We start from the raw sequence: 22672 nt of genomic DNA on the forward strand, positions 1-22672 counted from the left end.
CTTTTTTCTTTTCTTTTTTTTTTGTGTTGTATGGAGAAAAAAGAAAATGAAAATCTATACAAAGGGACAAGGAAAATGTTTTTTGAGAAATGGTTAGGTCAGGGGTTCCCAAATTTTTTCATGTCAAGAACCCTAACAAATATTAGACCCCACACTAGACCAGGCACCCCCAGTTTAAGAGTATTTTTGTTTGTTTTTAGGTTTGAAGGTAATAAAGTCTTCATAGTCAATCAATGGTCAAACTAGGAGCACTACAAATTACATTCAAAACGACCAACCCCCGTTTTCCCCTTATTGTTCCAAATTCCAGAAACTTTTGATACAAGTTAAAATATTCTATTCCTCGTTTTTCTGGAGACCACCACCTACCCACTCATGGTCCCTTGTTGGTACCCGGATCCCAGTTTGAAAGCCACAGGGTTAGACTATAGGCCTACAATCAGTTCAGGTGACGTGAGGACGTCATCGCTTCATCAAGATGCGATTAAGGAAACTGAACCGACTTGACGCAAACTGCGTCCTTTAAACATTGTCCAACCCGCAAGACAATTAGCGTATACACGTACAGAAATAGGCCTCAGTGCGTAAGGGGCCCTATATGATATACGAGCCCTGGATACAATATCTTATTCTTGACATACAAACAATGGCGAGTACAGAAAAGTGTACAAATGCAGATTACCTGCCATAGAGGTCGCATTGTGTTCATATAAGCGCAGTTATGCTGTTTCCAGGATAGAAAATAAATTAATGAAATAATCATAAAAGCAATATTTAAGGCCTAATGCTCCATTTCATCTGGTTTTGTTTGTTGTCACTCTCAGCTGATCATGAATCTGCTTCTCTTCAGTCTAATTAGAAGGGTTAATAAAACAGAGAGGGGTCCTCTGTTGGTGTACATGATTGAACACGAGTGCAGCAGCAGCAGCAGCAGCAGCGCACCTCTGCTCCGGGACGCACCCAGACAGCGGTGCTGCCTTCACGCTGCCTCCAGCCGCAGGACAAAAGAGGAAAAGGAGCCACTTTTGTGGAAAGCAAACACCACAAAACGCGAGTTTTTTTTTTTTTTCTTCTTCTTCTGTGCAGCACTTCTGCGTTTCCACAAACCCGTTAAAGGTCGACGTTTAAATGACGCAGAAAAGTATTCCCCAACGGGCCAGTGTCTGAGAGCAACACTTCTCTGTGCACGCGTAATCACAGTTAATTGGTGCTTTTAAAAGGTGTTGCACCATGTGAAATCATTTGTCCAACCTGATGTGCAGAAATATTCAGAGGCCTGGCCTCAACTGTCCCGGGTGGCTGGTGGAAATAATTTTCACAAACCGAGGAAAAGTTCTGCTGAATGTCTTTTTTCCTTCAGTTTTCCTCTGACTGAATCTGGATGAAGGACGCGGTATCGATAGAACCAATCGATTAAGACAATGGATTATTGATAGCTTGTCGCCACGCTCCCCCCAGACACCAAGGAATAAACAAAACCTTTGTACACCCCCGTTATTCACATAATTTATTATTTGTTTATCGACCTGTTTTCTGTTTTTGCCCTCAGCGCTGCCTGCAAGGCCGCGTAGTTTGTGTCTTTAACATTTTCTGTTTTTGAATTAAATGTTTTAGGGATTTTTTAAGCAGGGTTGCAAAGAAAATGTTACAGGTCTGTAATAGCCTACGGTGGTCACCTCCTGACACTTCACACTCAGTATGAAAGCATACTTCACACGCTTCCTTGCATTCTGCACAGCCAATAAAATTAACCTCTACGCCTCACGATGCCAAGGTAAACTCCCTAATATAATACAGATAATGTATGCTAATTACTGCTGATTATTATTGATTAATGATTCATTTTACCTCAACTCATGGGAAAACATCCCACGGCAATTTCTGTCCAATAGACTACAGGCTGTAGACGTGTTTGATGAACTCGAGCCTTTATTCAAATCAATTGTTGTTTTAATGTGCATCGTAATGAGCAACAAGCTGCGGCTCAAGCACCAAGCACGAAAACCAAAGAAATGTCAGACACACCGCGACTTATCCGCAGTGGTTTTATGCCAATGTATCATTCAGAAAAAAGAAAAAAAAAGTCTAGATATATATATAAAAAATAACAATAATCATAATATGAATAATAATTCTTTATGCGTGGATTTGAAAGTATCCCATAAAAGTGCGGTGTGATTAGTGTGCAGAGAATTGATCCCTGCCGCTCTCCGTCCCAGCAGACTGTAGTTGCTCCATCACCACCGATCTTTAATAGGCTCCAGCATAGAGCCGCCTTTATTCAGCCAATCTAGACGGAAACCATTCCCATATGACATGTAGGCTAAAGGCCCAGGCAGCACATGAATATGACGAGCAGCGCACCACCATCACTCAAACTGGACTTTATTACTTTTATTTGTTTAATAATAAAAACAAATAAATCTGAATATCCAAGGCTACTATCAAAGCCTCTTTTTTTCAGAAGTTAGTATTTCATATTTTGCTCAATAACAACAAAAATATGTAGCGTTAAATTATCAGTGCAATAGTATTTAATTTATATAATAACAATAATAATAATAATAATAATAATAATAATAATAATTGTAGCCATTTCATATATTACAGATTTGAAATTATGCAAAATAGTTGCAGTATAATTAATAAATAATTATTAGTAGTATAAATAATTGTAAATAAATAATTATATAAATGAAAATATAATGTCAACCTTTTGCTTCATGAATGCAGTAAACTGCATTTCCAAAGTTAACATACAAGTTCTTAAAAAATAACGCCGCATAATGATGTACTTGTCCGATATTTGTGTTTGAATAAATTCATTTTTCATAAATAAAAACCAAAAAAAAAAATACCTTGTAGTCCTTCAGGTTGTATCAGACTGCTGGATGCACGGACTACCGGGTCTCTTCCAGCCTAGAAGAAACAAACAACAAACAAACAAACAGGTGCAAGGACGCAAAAGTCATACTTACAAAGAGAAAGTCTGCAGTCTGTCCACCTTCTCCACCTCCGTTCAGGTGCTCTGCGCTTAACCTAACGCGGCGCAGCGGGTCTAACAGCGAACACAAACACTTCTCCGAGAAACAACTGCTGCAAATACGATTGTTACAAATGTGAACACATTGACGTAAAGAGAAAAAAAGTGTGGACTTCTCCCCGCTCCGGACTCGGCTGCTGCTGCTGGAGGCTCCATGCATGCGTCAAACAGCTGCTGGCCGCTGCTTGTCCTGGGGGCAGCAAGGTTTACACACACATGCACACACACACACACATACACACACACGCACACACACACACACACATACACACACATTCAACCAAATCATAGCCTGTAAAGTGCAACTCCAATCGAGTCTTGCGCCTATTTATGCCCGCATGTGCATTAATGAAGTTAAAAATAACCGCTGCAATTGGAGCACTTTTTGGCAACATCACCTCCGTCAGCAGCTTTAAATACAAAGTTCCGGACAGTCCTCTAAATGCAGAAAGAAAATCCCTTTGTTAATATTTTATGACAAAATATACATTTTATTATAAAAAATAAAAATAATAATCCAACAATATCTAGCAGTAATAATTCAAAAATATATAAGATATCATTGTCGTAATTTCAGTGATAATTATTCAGGTGCATTTTCATTATTCTGATATGAACTTAGCCTCAGCATACCTCACTGTGTCCAACGCCGGCTGGAGAAAACCAAGTTGTCGCTGTTAAAGGGGTAAAAATCCAAGAAGGTGCTGGCAGGAGCTGAATGGGGTGGTGGTGGTGGTGGTGGTGGTGGGTGGGTGGGTGGGTGAGGAGGGGGACGAGGGTGAGGGGATGGCAAAGGGGGGAGGGAGGGGAAGGTGAGTTGGTGAGGGAGAGCAGGAGGAGGAGGAGGAGGAAGAGGAGGAGGGGAAGAGATAAGTGATCTAAAGGGGAGACGATAGGACAAAAAAGTGATGATGATGAATACATTGGAAAGTTTTTTGGCCCCGGCGAGGGTGTCAGATTGAATGGCCTGTGCGCATGTGCGAAGGTGTCCAAACTGACAATGCTGGTGAGATGAAGATAGTGTTGTTGCTGCTTCTGGGCTCACGGAGGACGACGAGAGGAATCTACAAGCCGACAAGATGAGATCCAAGGCGAGGGCGAGAAAACTGGCCAAAAGTAGGTGTTATTTCTTCTGCTTCTTATCGCTTTCAGCCGCCGTCGGCTCATAACTCCTGCGTCTCTACATGTCCAATGTGTCCTTGTCATTTGTCATAGCCTTAAAGAGAGGAGGGGGCGACTATACTCTTTGTCCAGAGTTAACTTTTCTGTTGAAAATGCGTCCCGCTCCGGCTGCACAGACTCGTCTCCCTGCATGCTGCCGTCTTGGCTCGGTTAGTTCCCGGCGTCAGAAAGTTTCATGTGTGATGAGAAACGCCGCTGGTGCTTAGTTGATTATTAAGGCGCAGATAAACATTGCGGTCCAAAAAAAATCTGAGCTCCATCTTGTAATTTGCTCTTTTCGGGTGTCGGAGGGTCAGCGGAGGCGCAGATTTTGTTTCCCGAAAGTTACCAAGAAAAGTTGTCGAAATGGATAGTAACTTTTTTATGGAGCCGTACAGAGTCTTGTGAAATAATATTCCCGGCTTTTAAAATAGTGGGCGCTGTGGCACCGCTCTGCGCTGCACAGCTCACACCGAGCTGAGCGCACTCCTCTCACTCGGCTGCAAACGGAGACGCCAGCATGTGAATTTGGACAGAAAGAAAGAGCGAATATTTTAATGCAGATTTTTTGGTCGATCCTCCTTCAAGCGCAGAAGATTTCTCTCTCCGGTAACTTTTGTTTTGCCCCAGCCTGGGCCCACGGACTGCTGCAGACTGGTTCCTCCTCCAGGGAATGCCAATCAATAATGCGTCTTGTGCAAGAAAGCGCCCATACTACCACTACAACTACTACTGCTGCTGCTGCTGCTGCTGCTGCTTAGTGGGCTGCTGCTCGCGTCACACGGAAAATTCATGTATTCAGTTTTGTGAACATGATCACTTTGTTGTTGGAAAAGGAGCATGTTTATTGTTTGATATTTGTTTGTTAATGGTGGGTTGATTTTTTTTTATTCCTGCATGAATGCACTTTGTTTTCTACGGCAAATACTTTGGGTCAATCAGTTTTTTATATACAATTAATTCAGAAGAATGCTTGACAAGTTAACGGTTTATGCAGGCCTGCTGGTATTTATGTCTGAATATTTTTTATTATATTAGTTATTTTCGATTTGTAGTTTTGTGAAAACGCAGAGCTAAAACACAAGACACGTCTAGCATCGTATTTATTTTTTAGTTTTTAGGACAGACTTCTTAAAAAACAACAGAAAGAAAAGAATGATTTAAAAATAAAACTGTAATTGTTTTTTATGTTGGGCATGCTTGACTTCATGTTTAAAAGGCCTTTAAAAGCTCTGTAACTTTGCCAAAGCCACTGGCCTTAGTTCAACGTGAATTTGGATCTTGATATTAAACATAATTCAGACCTTTCATTTTAAGGGAAAAAAACTATTATTAACATTTCAGACCATAAGTGGAATAAAAATTTACGCACATTTTTTTTTAAAAACAAACCTGAAACGTGATTATTGTAAATGCAATTTTATAAAGAGTTTTAACCGTTTCATCTGTACAGATTAATTTTTATTAAATGTCTGTTAAGAATCTCACCACACTTGCATTCAGATAAATAATAATAAGAATAAAAAGGATAAGCAACTCTATTTTTTGCAGTAATGTTTTTGTTATTACCTTATTACTCTCGCATGTTCTCCGTGCTTGGTGCACACATGGGATCAAGTTCCCGTATTTAGTTTAAAACAAAGTCAGAAAAGGAAAATGGGGAGAAAAAGAAAAGGAACGAAAAGCATAATGCTAATTGGGCTTCTTTGTGAAAATACTTAAACATGTGGAGGATCCTGCTCCTGGCCCAGCAGTAATTGCACTTGGTCTTGATCTCTAAACAGCCTTGATAGTCTGTTGATCCGGGTGCTAATGAACACAAATACCTGGCTTTGTAGCACTCTCACACCGGACCACTGGAAGCCTGAGAGGCCTCTGGTGTGTTGTGTTGCAGCGGCGGGAGAGAAAAACAGCAGCAGGCAATGAAGAAAAAAAAAATATCTTGTTCGTCTTAACATTCAAAACATTCAGGCCCACAACTTTTGAAAACGACGCGTGGGAGTTTATTCCACCCTCCTTTTTTTTCTTCTTTTTCTACCGCTGAGGTGAAATCCTCTCCTTTAAGGCCCCACAGTAACATTCAGCTGCTGCTTTGTCTTTTATTTTAAACCATTATGTATATTTTCTTCTCTCGGCTGATTTCACACATAGGATTGTGCAGAAAATCCCACATGTAGAATATGAATGTGTGTGTGTGTGTGTGTGTGTGTGTTTTAATGGCGGCTCGCATTGATTAGTATTCAGTCGCTCTGGTTTGTTTACATAATGCTCTGGGGTCAGGATTAAGTGAGTGTTAGTGTGTTTGGATTATAATGTGATATGGCCCTCACAGGTGGGCGTTTTAAAAAAAGATATTTGAAAGAATTATCACTTTTCTTCAATATTATAGGCTACTTAATATTTTGTTTTTATTAGATTTCTTATACAGTGTAATTTTAAATCAAATGCTGCTCGTATTGTTTTTAATTCTATTTAATTCTGTCTGGACCAATGTTTTCTCTGCTATACCTGCAGTAGTTTATTGATTATTATGAATTTAAATGTTACACATTTTCCAATATTATTATTATTATTATTTAGAGGTGAAGACACTCTCACATTATTAATAACACTGCAGCTCATTTTATCGAACATAACAGCTCTGACATGAGACTTGGCCTCTTTTTTTTATCTTAAAAATAAAAAATCGATACAGGCGATCTAGCAGAGAATACAGCACCAAAGTAACAAGTTAAGATGCACCAGAGCTCGTGTTTGTGTGTGTGTCCGTGCGCTGTGTGTGTGTGTGTGTGAAAATTTTAACACCCTGCGGCTGTTTTATTGTGCTGTTCTGCTGGGTCCATATGTGGATTTAAAATTGAGTTTGGATCAATTAAGACTTGCAGAGTGTAGATTTTTTTTCCCCGGTATTTTTCGCAGAGTAGCACAGGTGAGACACACACACACACACACACACACGAGATAAAATAGACGTTGCTCTCGCGCTCTGCTGAACGCGCACAGCCGCGCAATAACGTCTCCACAGACACCTGAAGAAATATAATTAAAATAGAAACTTGTACCAGCTTTTCAGGTGTTAAATCCACACTGATTCTGACCGCAGCTTACACACCATATTGATTTTCAAAACCTCTTTTAGTTACTGCAGCCGTCTGCATTATCAGGTCAATAAAATGAAACGACTTTTTTTTTTTTTAACCACCTGATTTTTTTTTTTCTTTTTTGTTTTTTGCTGATTTTGCACAAAACCACCCCACACTCTCCCTTCTCTCCCTCCTAGACCACCACACTGAACAAATGCACACAAGGTCTGACAGTTTCCCTTTCATACACACCTCTCTCTGGCCTATATATACTAATTGCCAGATATCCTATTGATCTCTGTGTTAAATGCCCCTTATTATTAGATGGACTCCCAGTCATGAACTTGGCCTGGCTCAACAGCTTCTGATGTTTTGACAGAAGTAATAAAACCCAACCCATAACACTTTAAAACCAACAATGGTAGCTATGTTGAACTTCTGGCTAAACGCTCAGGGTCCCGTGCAGCCTCACATGTATTATTACTGCTGCAGTCTGCAGCTGTAATGTTTGTCAGATAGCACTCCTCCGCCATGTTCACAGATTAGAGCCTGGACATAAAATGATAGGAGCATCAAATGAAAAGGAAAATGCAATGTATGCTAGTAACTGCAAGTCATATACTAGTTTTTTTTGTAGTTTTATGAAACCGTAACGCTCTGTTTTAGATGGCTGTATTTGAAGTTAGTGCAGACATTCAAAGAAATCTTATAGACAACTCTTATTTTGATAGTTTTAGAGAACTCCCTCATGCTGCAGTGTCATTTTGACTTGTTCAGTCTAATACTTTTCCTTATTGATTAACTTACAGTGCATTTAGATATAAGATCGTTTATTTTATTGAATTTTATTTTGAATGTGAGTGGTGCTGGACATAATGCAAAATGAAAATACCTGTGAGATCTTTATTTTCTCACTGTAGACCTTTCGCAGATAAAACATGGTGGGAAACCTGAGACTCTTGTGGTTCCACTGAGCCCATTTGCATTCATGTGTGATGATGTGAATGATCTTAGCAGCGCTCTAAATCAGGCAACACCAGTTTTGCAGTTTTACATCTTTGTCTGAAGTGACTGCAGTGACCGCTGTGAGAATCACACTCTTGTGAATCTTTGCACCCAAAAAAACTGAATCCATTCAGGTGATGTCAGACTATGTATGTTTGTTCTGTACAGTAGTCATTTTTCTCAATTTGTCCACCATCGAATCAACAAGATGATATGCTTTGCAGTGATTTTGTGAAATCAGGTTTTTGATATAGAAACACTTAATTTACTCTCTTTTTCATGCTGTTGGGGAGAGGTTTTTTTTCTGAGTGTTTGGAATGATTTTAGGACCATTTGTGTCAATTTTTGAGGGATTGAAAAATTGTGTAGCCTAACTAATTGCATCAGTCCACATTTGGCACGGCCACATATGCTACATAAGTATTTGATTATGGAAGTTTGTTGGATGTAAGTTCCTCATCCTGGTGTGTGTGCACATGTACAGTTTAGCGTGTGTTGCGAGGTTCCTAGTCATCCTCTTTCCATATTTATTTCCAGGGCTGGTTCCTCATATTTGTCCATGTGTGTTCACTGAGATACCTTTGTGCTGAACATGTAAAACAACTGTATTCTCTGAGCAGCTTTTTCTTTCACAACCCAAAAAAAGTTCAGGCACTTTTATTCATAACAAAGCCATAAATCTGCCTATTTTGTAACATATTAATTTGTCGTAAAAGAAGTGACTTTGGTTAAGGTTGGGGTAAGGGTTTGGTCACGGTTACAGTTGGTTCATTGTCAAGCCACTGTCTGTTTCGCTAACATATGGTCCACATTTGATTCACATAATATGATACAAATAAAGATGCATTGCTTTTTGAAACAGTATCTTCAAATTTGCTGTGAGAGCAGACTCTTGAAAAATGTTCTTTCCAGTAAAGTATTCATATTACCCTGAAATGTGGAGGACAGTGGAGTCTGAAGTTCTGCTTACTCGTCCTAAATCTTTGAAACAGTCAGCCAATAAAGAAAAGGCTCATGATCTCTTCCACCTGTGCAGGGAATAAATTGAAAAAATTGCAGTGCAAGGGACTGGTCACTCATGAATTACCTGCGCTCTAAATCTTAAAGAGGGAAGGTTAATTTATGTGAGCATAGTTCAGATGGAATATCACAAAAGTTTGTTTAAATAGTCTATTTTACGACTGTTCCACTGCCAACTTTTTAATGTTTTCTTTCACTATCAATGACTCCCTCTCTTCCTCCCTGGACACAGTGTTTTATCTCCAGGGAAATGCTTTTATTGTTATTCAGTCAGTTACTGCTGTAAATGTGCTGCTGCTGCTGCTGCTGCTGTTTTGGCCAAGCGTCCCTTAGAAACGAGATGTGTCTAATCTGGTTGCAGATGTCGTAAAATGTGAAAATAATAAATGATCTAGCTGTTTTATATTTGCCTTTACCCTCTTAGTCATTATATTCGCTTTACTGATGATTATTTAGCAAGTATATCATTATGTAAATATTTTGTGAAAGCACCAATAGTCAATCCTATTGTAACAATATTGAGCAAAGTATTTATTCAAAAATATCATTTGATTTTGTCCGTAACACCCACCCCTACGTCAATACTGCTGGGTAGGTTAATGTACAGCAATGCATTATATTCTGTAAGATCACCACTATTTGAGAATTAAGGTATGTTATTTCAGAGAAAATGTGTATACTGAGATACATTTATATATACACATAAATATCATATAGCAGGGCATAGCCTAGAAATATTAATGTATTATTTATAAGCCATATTGCCCAGCCCTAAGTTGTTATTAATCCTTTAGCTGTATCAGGTGTACTCTGTGTTTGTTCTTTCCTATGACACATAACATTTACCTGTCATGTCCATCTTTTGGACCTTTTGAGCCTCCAACATGACTCACATCACCCTCTATTGAATTTTTATTATTCTAGTTTTATCATGTTAAATGAAGATAAAAAGGGGAAACTTGTATGGTTACAAATTTAAGATTTATGTATTCAATGGTTAATCAGTGTTGAGTATTGTGTTTGTTTTATTTACGCGGTTCATGCAGGTGCTGGGAATTCTTGAAAACTCTTTTAATATGGTGTTTTCAAGGTTTGAAAAGTGCTTGGATTTTGGATCTGGATATGGAACTGATTGAAATTGTAATTACATTACTTTCATAATAACTCGCTACCTGACTGAATAGTTTCCTTTTTAGATAAAGAAAGAAGAAAAGTTGGCTGCTGGCTTAGTCAGGCTGTATGAAATACCAAGTCTACTGAACAAACAAGTGACACATTTTGAAACAAGAATCTTTGTTGTGTTGAATTCATCACCCTTCTGTAGATTGGTATCAAGAAACATAATTTTGGTTGTTTATCACACAATAACATCTGATTTCATGTGATGAAGGAGAGAAATAATCATTTGGAGCATATGTATATAAATTCTAGAAAAATGCTTGAATTTGACTTCGGAAAAGGTGAAGAAACATTTGATTTAATAAACAGCTAAACAGTCAGACAGTTGCAGTGTCTCATTTTGCGTAAGAGATAAAAATGAAGACAGAGTTTTTGTTTTTGTTTATGGAATGTGCAGAAACTGCTACTCAAGTCGCAGTTTATCTGAACGTTGAAGTCACAGTGACTCTTTAATGTCAACACTGAAGGCTTGAAAACATTTGACTGGCTTTCCTCAGCTCTGTGACACACGTGCATACACACTTGGAAACCATGCACACACAGTAATGCAGATGGATCCTGGATGGACACACACATACACACACACACCTTAGTGGTGACAGATTTTTGGGCAATGTTAGGATTTAACCCCAATCAATCACAAACTAGAAAGGTTGAGTGTAAATGTCATCCAAACAGCAGGAGCTGGCACTGTTGGCTGGCTAAATATGTGCGTGTCGGTGTGTGTGTGTGTGAGTGTGTGTGTGTGTGTATCAGTGTGTCAGTGTGTGCACCATTTTGTACAGTTGTTGGAGGTCCTGTCACTGTTCTGAGCTTTGACCTTGGCCAAGTCTGGCACAGCGATGGGTGGGCACGTCTTACACCTGGACATGCACACACACACACACACACACACACACACACACACACACACACACACACACACACACACACACGCACACGTTTCAGCCCCATGCTTCTTGCCCGGTCTCATGCTGGCTAAGTCAAATTTTGAGTTGACATACAAATACCACTGCATTAAGCTCTTGCACATGGCTCTAAATCCCATTCATTCCATTGATACATTGACCTCACATTATCCAGTTGGCAAATATGCCTCTTTGCACCATGACCTCATCCACCATGTTTGTAAAAACACAGCAATCTCCCAATCATTTGGCAGCGGAGACGGTGTCATGCCCAGGAGAGTTTAAGATATATCCCTGATGTTTTCTTTTTGAGCAGCCCCACTGTTTTTCGTCTCTCTTCATAACCCCTCGTTTTCAGCCTGCATATGGGGGCAGGGTTTGTTAAAAATAGCCGAGCAGCGTTCGAACAGCGGTATGTGTTGGCGAAAAGGGGGCTCAAAAAAATGAAAAGCCATTACACTGCAGTTAAATGCATTTTGTCTTGACCCGCGGCTGCTTATTGAGTTACATCTTGAAGATTCCACCCTGCTTCTCAGGGCTAAGAATACACCACGAGTGCTGGAGTCAGTACCTCATCCTTACTTCTGGAGTGTGCTGATTAACGCTAAATGATGATCTCTCTGTGTGTCTGCTGTGATTGTGCACCACCCGCTGTTAAACAGTGTGTGTTGTTTGCAAAACAAGGGGCAAATGTGTCGAGTCCCTAATTAGCGTATTTTAGCAGCCCTCATGATTCCCTCCTTGCATTGTGATATCCCCGGGATTGCTCAGCATTGTGACTAGTCTTATCTGGGTCTAATCCCGATTTGTTTGGTATTAGCCCGCGCACTTTCTCCCTCTTACTCGCTCTTTTCTTTTATTTCTTCGTTTGTCCTCACCCTGCTCTTTTCCTTTCATCCATTCCTGAACTTCCCGTCTCCTTTATGTCGCCATGTTCTCTCTGTTCCCTGTGCAGGAACACTCTGTGTCTTGGCGTGAAGACAAAGTTTCAGGCTAAATTGACAAGACTTGGGCTAAATTGTAATTTTACTAGTGTTCGTGTTTTCCCGTTGAAATGTACCGTGATAATATGATCTTACGATGTTGTCGTTTCACAAATTTCTGCTGAATGAGCCTGTAATTAAAAATGTAAAAAATTAGTTTTTGATTTACATACATGGAGAGTTTGGTCTCATGTATGGCACTACAGTAGCAGTTCATTGTTTTGAACTTAAATTTGATTATTTTATATGTAAGTTTGCAGACTATTGCTGTAAAGTGGAATATTTCCCTATTACCATCCAGCCTTAAAGGGACAGTTCACCACAAAATTAAAAATACATATTTTTACTCTTACCTGTAGTACTGTTCTTCCATCGAAATTATTTTGGAGTAAATTGTTGAGTTTTGGAGATATCAGCCATAGAGATGTCTGCCTTCTCTTGAATATAATACAGCTAGATGGCACTTGGCTTGTGGTGTGCAAAAAAAAAAAAAACATTTGCAAAATGAAGAAGGCAGCGTGCATCTACCAATGGACAAAAGGTTTGCGCTTGTGACTGCATGGGACGTAAACATAAATGGTTTCCTCCTCTGCTTAGTTGTAACCTCTCGTTCATGAGTAGATGCATGCTTTCTTCTGCATGCTGATTATGAATTTATCTGTTTAAAAATACATTAACTGATTATTTATGTTTTGTGTACTATTTCTTTAGAGCTCACAGTTTTTGTCACAGTTTGGTTTGGTCTGCCTTGTTAGTCTAGAAATGGCAGCAGCTCTGCCCTATTTGATATTGTTTTGAGCTGTTTTTTAAGACAGGGAGACAAGACAGCCATTTTGATCAAAACAATCAAAATAAACAAATAGCATTACAAGTAAGAGGAAAAATATGTATTTATGATTTTGGGGTGAACTGTCCCTTCGAAATTAGATAATGTATTGAACTAACTAATCAGTTGGACTAAAGCCATTTTATCGAATACATGAACGATATAATGGCAAAGCGACACACAGCAAACTCAAGGTATAATGTGTTTATAAGAAGAAGCCTATAACTATACTTAAAATAAACTCAGAAACCCCTTTTACAATGTGAAAAGTGACAATTGAAATTCTTGGTGAATGGCACTGATCAAAACTTTTTTCTTTTCTTCAAAAGTGTTATTCTTCCTCTATCATAGTTTCAACAATTGCGCTCCACACACACACAAACACACCCACCCACACACACACACACACACACACACACACACAGTCATCCTTCGGTCCCAGTCCAGTGCTGCTGATGATGGCTCATCCTGTCCAGATATGATAAGCAGACAAACTGCTCTGTCCCCTGGGCTGTTTGTCTGTCTGTCTGACACAGACAGTGGTGTGCAGAAGCAGCGTGGCTCTCAACTCCCTCCGCTTGCTGCCCCTTTCATCAGACCGCCAGTTCAAAGCCTTGGCTCCATCTTCACTTCTATCTCTCCCTCGCTGCCTCCCCCACCCCCCCACTGTCTTTCTCACTGCGTTTCGTCATTACCACAAAGATGGGCACGCAGTGTCTCATTAAAGCGGATTAGAGACATCTCCACGTCTCACAGGGGCCGAGCGGGACATTTCTCTTCTCTACTCACCCCCCCCACCCTTTTCTCTCGGAGATCAGGTTCTTTGATTTGGCCAGATAAAGACCTCTTTCATGTCGGTGGGGACGGTTAGCGATTACACTGTCAGACCCATCGTTTTGGCGAGTTTGACAAATTTGCCATGCTGGGTGGGGCGGCTGTGGGGATTGTACTGGGGGTGGGGGATGTACAAGGAGATTCACCGTAATTGAGCTGTCATTATCCAGTGACCCTGCCAGGCGCTGGTGCGTAGGGCTCACCAGTTCTCTATTTGTTTAATACTTGGCTAACTTTCTTTGTGAGTATGATGGATAGAAAGAGAAGGAGGGAGAGGGGGGGTACCGCTCCCCAGATGAATGCCTCTGCTTATTTGGCCACCTCTCTTGAGCGCCGCTGTCCATGAAAATGGGCTCCACTACATCACTGCTGCAAGTTTCTTTTCTCAGCCAGCTCCTCCCTGGTGCAACACAATTAGGCCCATATCACCGGCTGCCATTTATTTTCATACAGAATGAAAACTGGTGGCATGTTGATTACTGAACTCCCCAGAGACAAAGGGCCACTATTGGTGTGGTTTAATTTCATTAAGTAGAGTGTGGTGCACAGGATAAATATATTAAGAGCTCTCAGCCACTCTGTATGCTAAGCACATCCTCAGGTATTACATATGTGGAGCTGAAACAAATCTCCTGAAATGGTTTGGTTAAAATGAGGCACATTTCCACAAAGTTAATGCTTTTGTTCTCAGATGTTTATTTTTTTGCAGACCTGTTGTTTCCCATTTGCTCTGGTAATCTGTGTGCAGAACCTGTTAAAAACAAATTCATATTTTTACAATATTTTTCATTCATCAACAAATGCAGAGGTTGCTGAATTTCCTCATGTTGTGTTTAGAGCAACCCTTTCTCCTAGAATTTATGTTTGTACATCACTAAATTGTTTTCATAATTACATTGTGGTGACACTGTAATTCCCGGCTGGTTTATGTTCACGGATGATGTGTCTTTGAAACAATGCATTTAAACAACACACTGGAGTCACAAGGAGGTGTTTGGGGTAAATGGCGAGTATAGAAAGGGCAGGACTTTAACACTACAGTCCAGGGGTCACACCCACACCATTTTAATTAAGGCAGTGGTTCTCAAACTTTTTCTGGCTCACCCCCCTTCAGAAACCAAAAAAAGGTTTTTGAAGTCAAATAAATTTTTAAAATCAATTATCAACAATTCATTCAACTTAGCTTCACTACATATTACATATTTTACCCCTGGTCATCCACGCCCCACCTGCAGTGGCTCTTTGCCCTCCCAGGGGGCCCACCCCTGGGTTTGGGAACCCCTGGGTTAAAATAAGGAAATTATGTGATTTTGGTAGGTTTAGCCAATAAAAACTAATCGGTTAAGCTTAGGAGAAGATCATAATTTTTGTTTAATATTAATGAAGACATCTAATGTCTCAAGTCACTGCTGACTTTTGAATAATGTTGTAGTCACAACAAGTGAAAAGTTTCTTATATCTATTTTGATGGGAAACAAATGAAATACATGTCAGTAAACATTTTATTGATAACATTAGTATCAACATTTTTGCAGCTTTCGGTTGAATCACTCAAAGATTTTTAGTATTTGCTGGAGTAGGAATAAGATACGGCTTTAACCTTGCACCTTTTTAGTGAGTATAATTTATTTTGATTAGATTCAGTTTGCTTACATTTGTACTTGACTCGTAAGTTGGAAAATGACCAAAATAAAGTAAGTTAAGCCAAGCTAAGTTGTATGAAAGTCTGATTTCTTGGAGACAGGGCTGGTTTAGAGATACTTTTGAAGGTGACAGATGTACTTTGCTCAAATAGATGTCCAGCCATTCTAATTTGGTTGTTGCTAACTCTGGGTTGTGTATTTGAGATACGGAAATGTTGTGATGTGTGAGTTACTGAGGGGTAAGAAAGTCTTTTCCTGGCAGGATAGTGTGACTGTATCAGCCCAGAAATTTTGATGAAGGAAGCAAGAGCCTTCCTCGTTAACCTGGAGTCACATTGGTTTTGGAGGTGATGAGTAGGGCAGAATGTGTGTGCGCGTAACCATTCGTGAGTGTGTGTGTGCGCGCTTATTTGTGTGTGTGTGTGTTTGTAGGTGTTGGAGGGGTCTTGGCTAAAACATTTCAAGATGGCCCATTAGCCGGCACAGGCCCGTCCCCTCCCGACACTAGGATTCCTCTGTGCTGACCCCCTCAACTCCACCCCTCCACCTCTCAGCCCCTCTGTCCCAGAGGCCCCCAGCCTCATCCTGCCAAGTGTACGGTTCCAAAGTAACGATGAAGCTGCCTGCGTGTGAAAATATTGAATTGCAAAAACATCCCTGGGTGAGAGGGTGTGTGAATGGAGCTTTCAGCGCCGGGCCCGACCCGGGCGCTGTGCTACTGACTGACGGACAACAAATGGCATTTTGTGTCCAGAGAGAGAGAAACAGAGGGAGAAAAGAAGAGGAGAGACACTGAGAAGAGGAAGGGGGGGGGGGGAGTCTTGAGGTTTTTCAGGCCTCTTCAGATTGGGGCCCTATATGCAGGTCTGAAATGCCTTATCACATGACCTGTCTGACCTTTGGCCCGCACTCAGCGAAGGCTGTCAGGCTGCTCTCCAATGGAGAGCACAAAGCCTCACAGCCTCAAAGGCCACCATTCACCCCTCGGTGCAGCCGTACTCCAGAGGTAATAGGTAAAAGTAATGTCAGTGACCTCCACTTTCCTCCCTCTACAGGAGGCCAAAACTCTTAAGATTCCCTGATAATGTCAAAGGTAGACGGCGGCCATTTTGGCTCCTTATCCACTGCCTCTACTCAGCTCCCATGAGATGAACAGTGTTGGGAGGGTTACTTTTAAAACCACTACAGATTACTGAATACTTGCCCTTAAATGATTTTATTCCATTATATCACTCAAGGTTAAGTAAAATATTTAAAATACTTTGGATTATTTCAAAATCAGAAGAACGTAATGGAATACAGTTACTCATATTTAAATATTTTAAATATGTATTTTAAAGCTACTATAAGAAGTTTTTACCCGGTTGTTAAAGAGTCTCAATTTAAATGCCTCTATATGATCAGCATAAGTTAACAAGACCATCAGTGAGAAAATGTACTTTTCTGTATATTTGTTCTTAATGCCTGCCACCAGGCTGGATTCTCAATGAAATTAGATAAAACAAGCCTGTGTTTACATTTTCCTAGGCAAATGTACAGTTAGTACTACTTTAGCAAGTTAAATTGAAGCAGGAGGCGATTTTCATTCAGATAATTTTATTTTTTAACTTTATATTTTGTGGTTATTATGGTGGAAACACTATTTATGCTTTTGTCCACAGGAACCTCTAGAGTCAACAAAATATGAAAATTGTAGTAGCTTAAAATACTTGTATTCAGAGTACTTGCTGACCCTGGAGAAGAATTGCAAAGCCAAACCTCTGTTCATTTGGATAAAGAGACATTTCATATTTTTGTGCCTCCAAAACTGATGGGAACTGAGATGGAAAATGATTGAAATGTGAAAAAACAACATGGTATTGTTTTTAGTTGCTGTGCACTGGGAATATCGTTGTGTAACTCGGCACTATGTGATATCTAAGTGTGCGTGTGTATGTGTGTGTGTGTGTGTGGGACACTAGTGAATTTCTGATGTCTCAGAGGACTGACTGGGTCACAGTATGACCGTAACCTCCTGTCTCGCTTTGCAACCCACACACTGGCATCTCTCTCTGTGTCTCTCTCCTGACCAGTCCGTGGATTCTTTCTTCTCTTCTCTTTTTCCTCTTCTTCCCCTCCTTCTCTGGAACACTGGACTTTCTCTCTCTCTCCGGTCTCCTTTGAAAAGATGCGGCGTCTTTGTCCGGCCTGATAAAGGATGCCATAGTTCCCCTTTTCCCCTTCTTTGTGGCCCGGGGCTGGCGGCTCCTGTAGAAGTGCAAATGGTATCCTCTCGGAGGGGCTATCCCCACGGGCCCCGGAGGGCCCTCTCTCTCCTCCAGGCTTGGCTAATTACCACCCTGCACCCCCCCTCCTCCCCTCGTGGCCCCCACCAGCTCCCTGGTCCCTGGAACCATAGACGGCACATTCCCACAACCAGCACCTGGCCTTCTTTTCTCCTGGCCTGCTTTGATGGCTGACACCCCAGCCTAGCCCTCCCTCCTTCCTCATCCTCTTCTTCTCTCCGCCCCACTACCTCATCTCTCCTTCTCTCCCTCCCTCCCTTTAACTTCTCCCTCCCTCACTCTTCTCTCTCACTGACTCTCATTACGAGAGGTTTTAAATTGCTTTCTGACCCTGACAAACTGCTCTTGTTGAAAAGGGAGATGTGGAGAGGGAGGGCAGCGGATGTGAGCAAGAAATGGAAGAGACACAGGAGGCAAGAGAAAGTTGTTATGTATGCATGTAACTGTAGTCCATTATATATTCTGTCAGATTCTGTAAGTTTGCCTAAGGAGCATCCAACCCATTATTACCCCCAGCTGTCCCCTAAGGAGACTGGACATGGCATTTTGACTTTTAACTACTTGTTTAACATGTAGTCGGGAACAAAAAGTTAGTTTTCTCTTATTAAAATAATGCCTTCATTTATATGGTTGGCAGATTTTGCTGCGTTAACGAAAGCAGATGAAGTGTGTAATACAAAATGTTACATCAACATAAGGTCTACACCATCTGACTCAGTGCGTGACATAAAGGGAAATTCACCACTTTTCATGTGGTTGCCCAGTCAGCGTTGATAGTAAATGACATCACTGGATGCAGGAAGAGCCACGGGTTTTGCAGCAGAAGATCTCTCTTTTCATGAATTTTCCCTTTAACATGTTTTAGATTACTGTTGTGCACATTTCAGATATTCTTCTTATACTGCATATTGGGAACTGAGAAGCTCTTTCATTTAAATAATAAATATTTTTCATATTTTATTGTCACTTTTCTAATTTACTCTGTTTATGCTTATTACCTTACTTTTTTTTTATCTTTCTTCATGTTTTTCTACTTAATATTTTTATTATTAAGCACCAAAACACCAAAGCAAATGCCTCGTATGTGTCAATGTATTTGACATTGCATATAAATGGGTTTACAGTTTTTCTTTTTTCTGTTGATCGTTGAGCACCGTCCTCACCACGCCTTTGCAGCATTGATGCCATCATCAAGCTGCTGTCCGTGACAGACTTTGCTCAAAAGAAGGGGTTTGAAATTGATATTGCATGTAGAGGTCTGCAGTTTATAAAACTTGACCAGTTCTTGATGCAGATTAAGTTGATTTTACTGCCACTATAAAGCACATACGTACACTCTCACACACACAAACACAAATATCTAATTTAGTTGCATATTTGCGTGCTGCTAGCCGTAGGCCTAATCAATAACCTGCCCCAGTGGATTTGACCAATTCATAGCTTGCCTTTGTGCAGTGTAGCGATCCCAGCGAGGGCATTTGGACAGCTTTCTGAGGAAAACAAATAGCTCTATTACAAGCTTGCGTCTCTGTGATGCTCAGTGTCCCAAAGGCAAAGTGCTCGGCCTGTATTAATTGTATGTTCTCCGCACAGGAAAAAAGATAGGCACTCAGCATGACACAGGTTCACCTGGCAGAGTCCAGAAACAAGGGTGTTGCACAAATACAATTGAAAATCTTCCTAAAAAGCAGCAGTGAGAATAAATTTGCCCAACAAAGCAACATATTGCTTTAATTTCTTTGGAGTAGAAGTGCACTGCTCAGTAGGTTAATTGTTAAAAACTTAATGTTGGGGTGCAAAGTCAGGCTTTTTTCTATAGGCTAATTACATGTCTGACTTAAGTTAAAAATTAAAAGGAGTATTTAGGTTTTAAGCAGTTTTTATACATATCTAAGTAAACTGTCAGTGGACTATGATCTTTCTTTCATTAGGAAAATCTTTTTACCACCAAGATATACTGTATACAATGTGTGTAAATAATTATATTGGTTGATTATCATGTTAAGATATTTGAGATGGAATAAACTAGTTGAATAAACTGAGTTAAAAACAGGGTTTAAAAAAAAAACGAGATGCTGTGACAGAAGAATCATCTGCAGTACTGTTTTTATTTTCACTGTCTCCAGTACAAAAACAAAACAAAAAACACAGACACAAAAAACCCTGTTCGGCACATCAGTAGTTTCATGCCCTGCATTGATTCCAACACAGCGCAGGCAGAGGCGATGGGTGGCACGGGGAGCTGCACACACCCAGACCAGTTTCACGAGTGCAGCAAAATTTGGCTCTGGTTCCTAAGACTGGGACTAACACAGCTAGTATACAGACGGCATTAATGCCGGCAGGATTTTGAATTAGATGGATGATGTCCCAGCAAGCTTAAGAAATGTTTTGACTGGCTTTTAATGTTTTAACTGAGTCTGGATTTAAAAGAACAATCCTGGAACATCTGCAGTATGTAGCTCCCATTAAAACTAAATGAGACTGAGTTTAGGAATTTATGGTGATAGCTGTGTCGAACCAGCAGCCATTGTGGCTTTGTTTAGTTTTATAAAGTGTAAATGATTGAATCCTACTTTCTTTCAGTGACAGTTACGTCTTCTCTTAAACAACAGCTCCCATCCAGTCTGCACATCCTCTCTGTTGCTGCCATTCCCAGTCACAGCTGCCCTTCCCTGTACACTTCACACATCATCACCTACAGGACTCGCATGATCTCATGAACTGGGCTTCTTCTTCCCTGACGGTCAACGGCCGTCAACTGGATGTTACATCAACAGTGTGTTGGGTCATCAAGGCATTATAGTGAAGTTCAAGTTCCGCACTCTGCTGATATTTGATGCATTGTAGGAGTATTTTTTTTTTTTCTAAGAATGCATTTTAATAGAATGTGTGTTTTTTTGATGGAAATTAGTCTGATACTGATACTGATACTGTTGAGGAACAGCATTAATCTTAATGTATTAAACCTGTCCAGTGTCTGATACGCACTGTGGTGTTGTTAGTTCTGTCTTCCACATTGTGATAGATAAAACATTTATAAAAGTATCTCTGGCCTGGCACCTAAATAAGAAATTTACTGTCCATGTTTTTTGAAAGCTTTATTAGTTTGACTTTATTGTCTCCAAATCCTTAGATGGCACATTTAGAATTTCTATAGTTTGGTTTAAGGAGAGGCTTCTTTGCGTCTCCCTCACTCTCCATGTCTCTCCTCATCAAGTCTCGCCACATCCTCTCTTTCGAGTACAGAAAAGGAAAGAGGAAGATCCGGTTTCTGAATTGTGTTTTATGAGTGGTTGAAACGGCCACTTCTGTGGTTTTTGTCTGTCCCCGCTGACCGTTCGGCTCAGAGTTCCTGAGGTTTTCGAGATGTGTCAATTTAGCAGTTTTAATTGGGAAGATGTTATTCCAAACAAATGTTTGTTGGTCAAAGTGGGGGAGGGGAAGACATGCAGCTAGGTGTTACTGTTACGACTTTGTTTTAGCGCCACGTTGGCTTTGCGAAGCTGTTTCTCCTCTGTTTCCCTGAATGCAGTGAAGGCTCAGAATGCACACTCACGCACACACACACAAACACACACACAGAGGCATCTTGTTTTTCAACAGCACTGAGGAGCAGTAAGTGTTTAAGAATGGCACGGTGAAGCGATGACAAAGCAAACAAAAGAGGCAGGTGGGTGAGGCGGCTGCTGGGCTGTCGCTGGCCTTGGCTCCAGTTTAAAACTTTTTTTGAATATATCTACTTCAGTGTTCTGTTTGTGGTTAATGATATAAAAACAAGCTTAGATGTGGAGACTACACTATAGATAAAGTTTTTGGGTATAGTTTTTTAAATATATTTGTAGCGAGAAATCATTTGTTTTTATTTTTCTTTACATTCTACTATTGACATTTTATAAACTTTTACAGTATAAGACTTGAGCTTTACCTGTGAAGCCTATAGGGACTTTCTATACTTAAAGGAGCAATATGAAGCAGTTGCACATCCAAAAATACAGTCCAAATAGCATGTTGGAGCCATGCACAGTATATTAAATAATGTTGAATCCTTATTTAATATTTACTCTATGGTTGAAGCGAGGTGTTTCCCCCGCCCCCTCCTCTCCAGACTTGAGGAAGCTCAGGCAGGCTGCAGGAACACTGCAGGAGTGCAAGATGAGCACAATAACAAGTGATGACGAGTCTTACACTATAAGTTGATCAGCTGTCTTACTGTCTGTCAAACTCCATTAACATATTTCTCATTTTAACCATTGCGAACATCTACTCCTTTTTTAAATATTATTAATGATCCTTTTGGCTCTAAAAAGACACTAATTCATTTTGCAAACATTCTGCATTAATTTGTACTCAGTACAGTTATTAATTTGTACAGTTATTTTGGCTCGGAATAGAAATTTCAAAGGAGGACGTCGTGGCTGTAGTGTTGTTGTGGCTCTGACCAACATCGGTTGTAGATTATTTAGACTTTCAGCTTTTGTGAGTTTTTCTTTCTTTTATTGATTTTACAATTTTTTTTACAGAATGAGACTTGATCTCTAACTGTAAGACCATCATAGATTTTCTAATACTCAAAGAAATGTATGTATATTATTAAGATATAATGGGGCCACAAGTCATAAATATCTGCCAGCCTAAAAACAAGGCTTACCTAGCTTGTTGCAGGCCACGTTTTGGCCTTTGTCGTGGCTAAAAAAAATGA

The 22672-nt window shown here is 40.2% G+C and overlaps 1 protein-coding gene across 6 annotated transcripts in view; it reads left to right on the forward strand.

Moving 5' to 3' along the window:
* The first annotated feature begins 3914 nt into the window (after positions 1 to 3914).
* The window catches only part of prdm16 (PR domain containing 16), a 246043-nt gene continuing 227285 nt past the window's right edge, over positions 3915 to 22672 (forward strand). For 4 of the 6 annotated variants that reach the window (XM_084721462.1, XM_084721468.1, XM_084721463.1 and 1 more), the window contains exon 1: positions 3915 to 4159. In XM_084721462.1, coding sequence (XP_084577588.1) covers positions 4123 to 4159 — 37 coding nt within the window. In that variant the 5' untranslated portion in view covers positions 3915 to 4122. The remainder of the gene's footprint in view (positions 4160 to 22672) is intronic. The other 2 variants (XM_084721465.1, XM_084721467.1) reach the window with 2 other exon arrangements.

Source organism: Lutjanus erythropterus, chromosome 6 (genome assembly GCF_056507025.1).
Source record: "Lutjanus erythropterus isolate fLutEry1 chromosome 6, fLutEry1.hap2, whole genome shotgun sequence".
NCBI classification, from domain to species: domain Eukaryota; kingdom Metazoa; phylum Chordata; class Actinopteri; order Lutjaniformes; family Lutjanidae; genus Lutjanus; species Lutjanus erythropterus.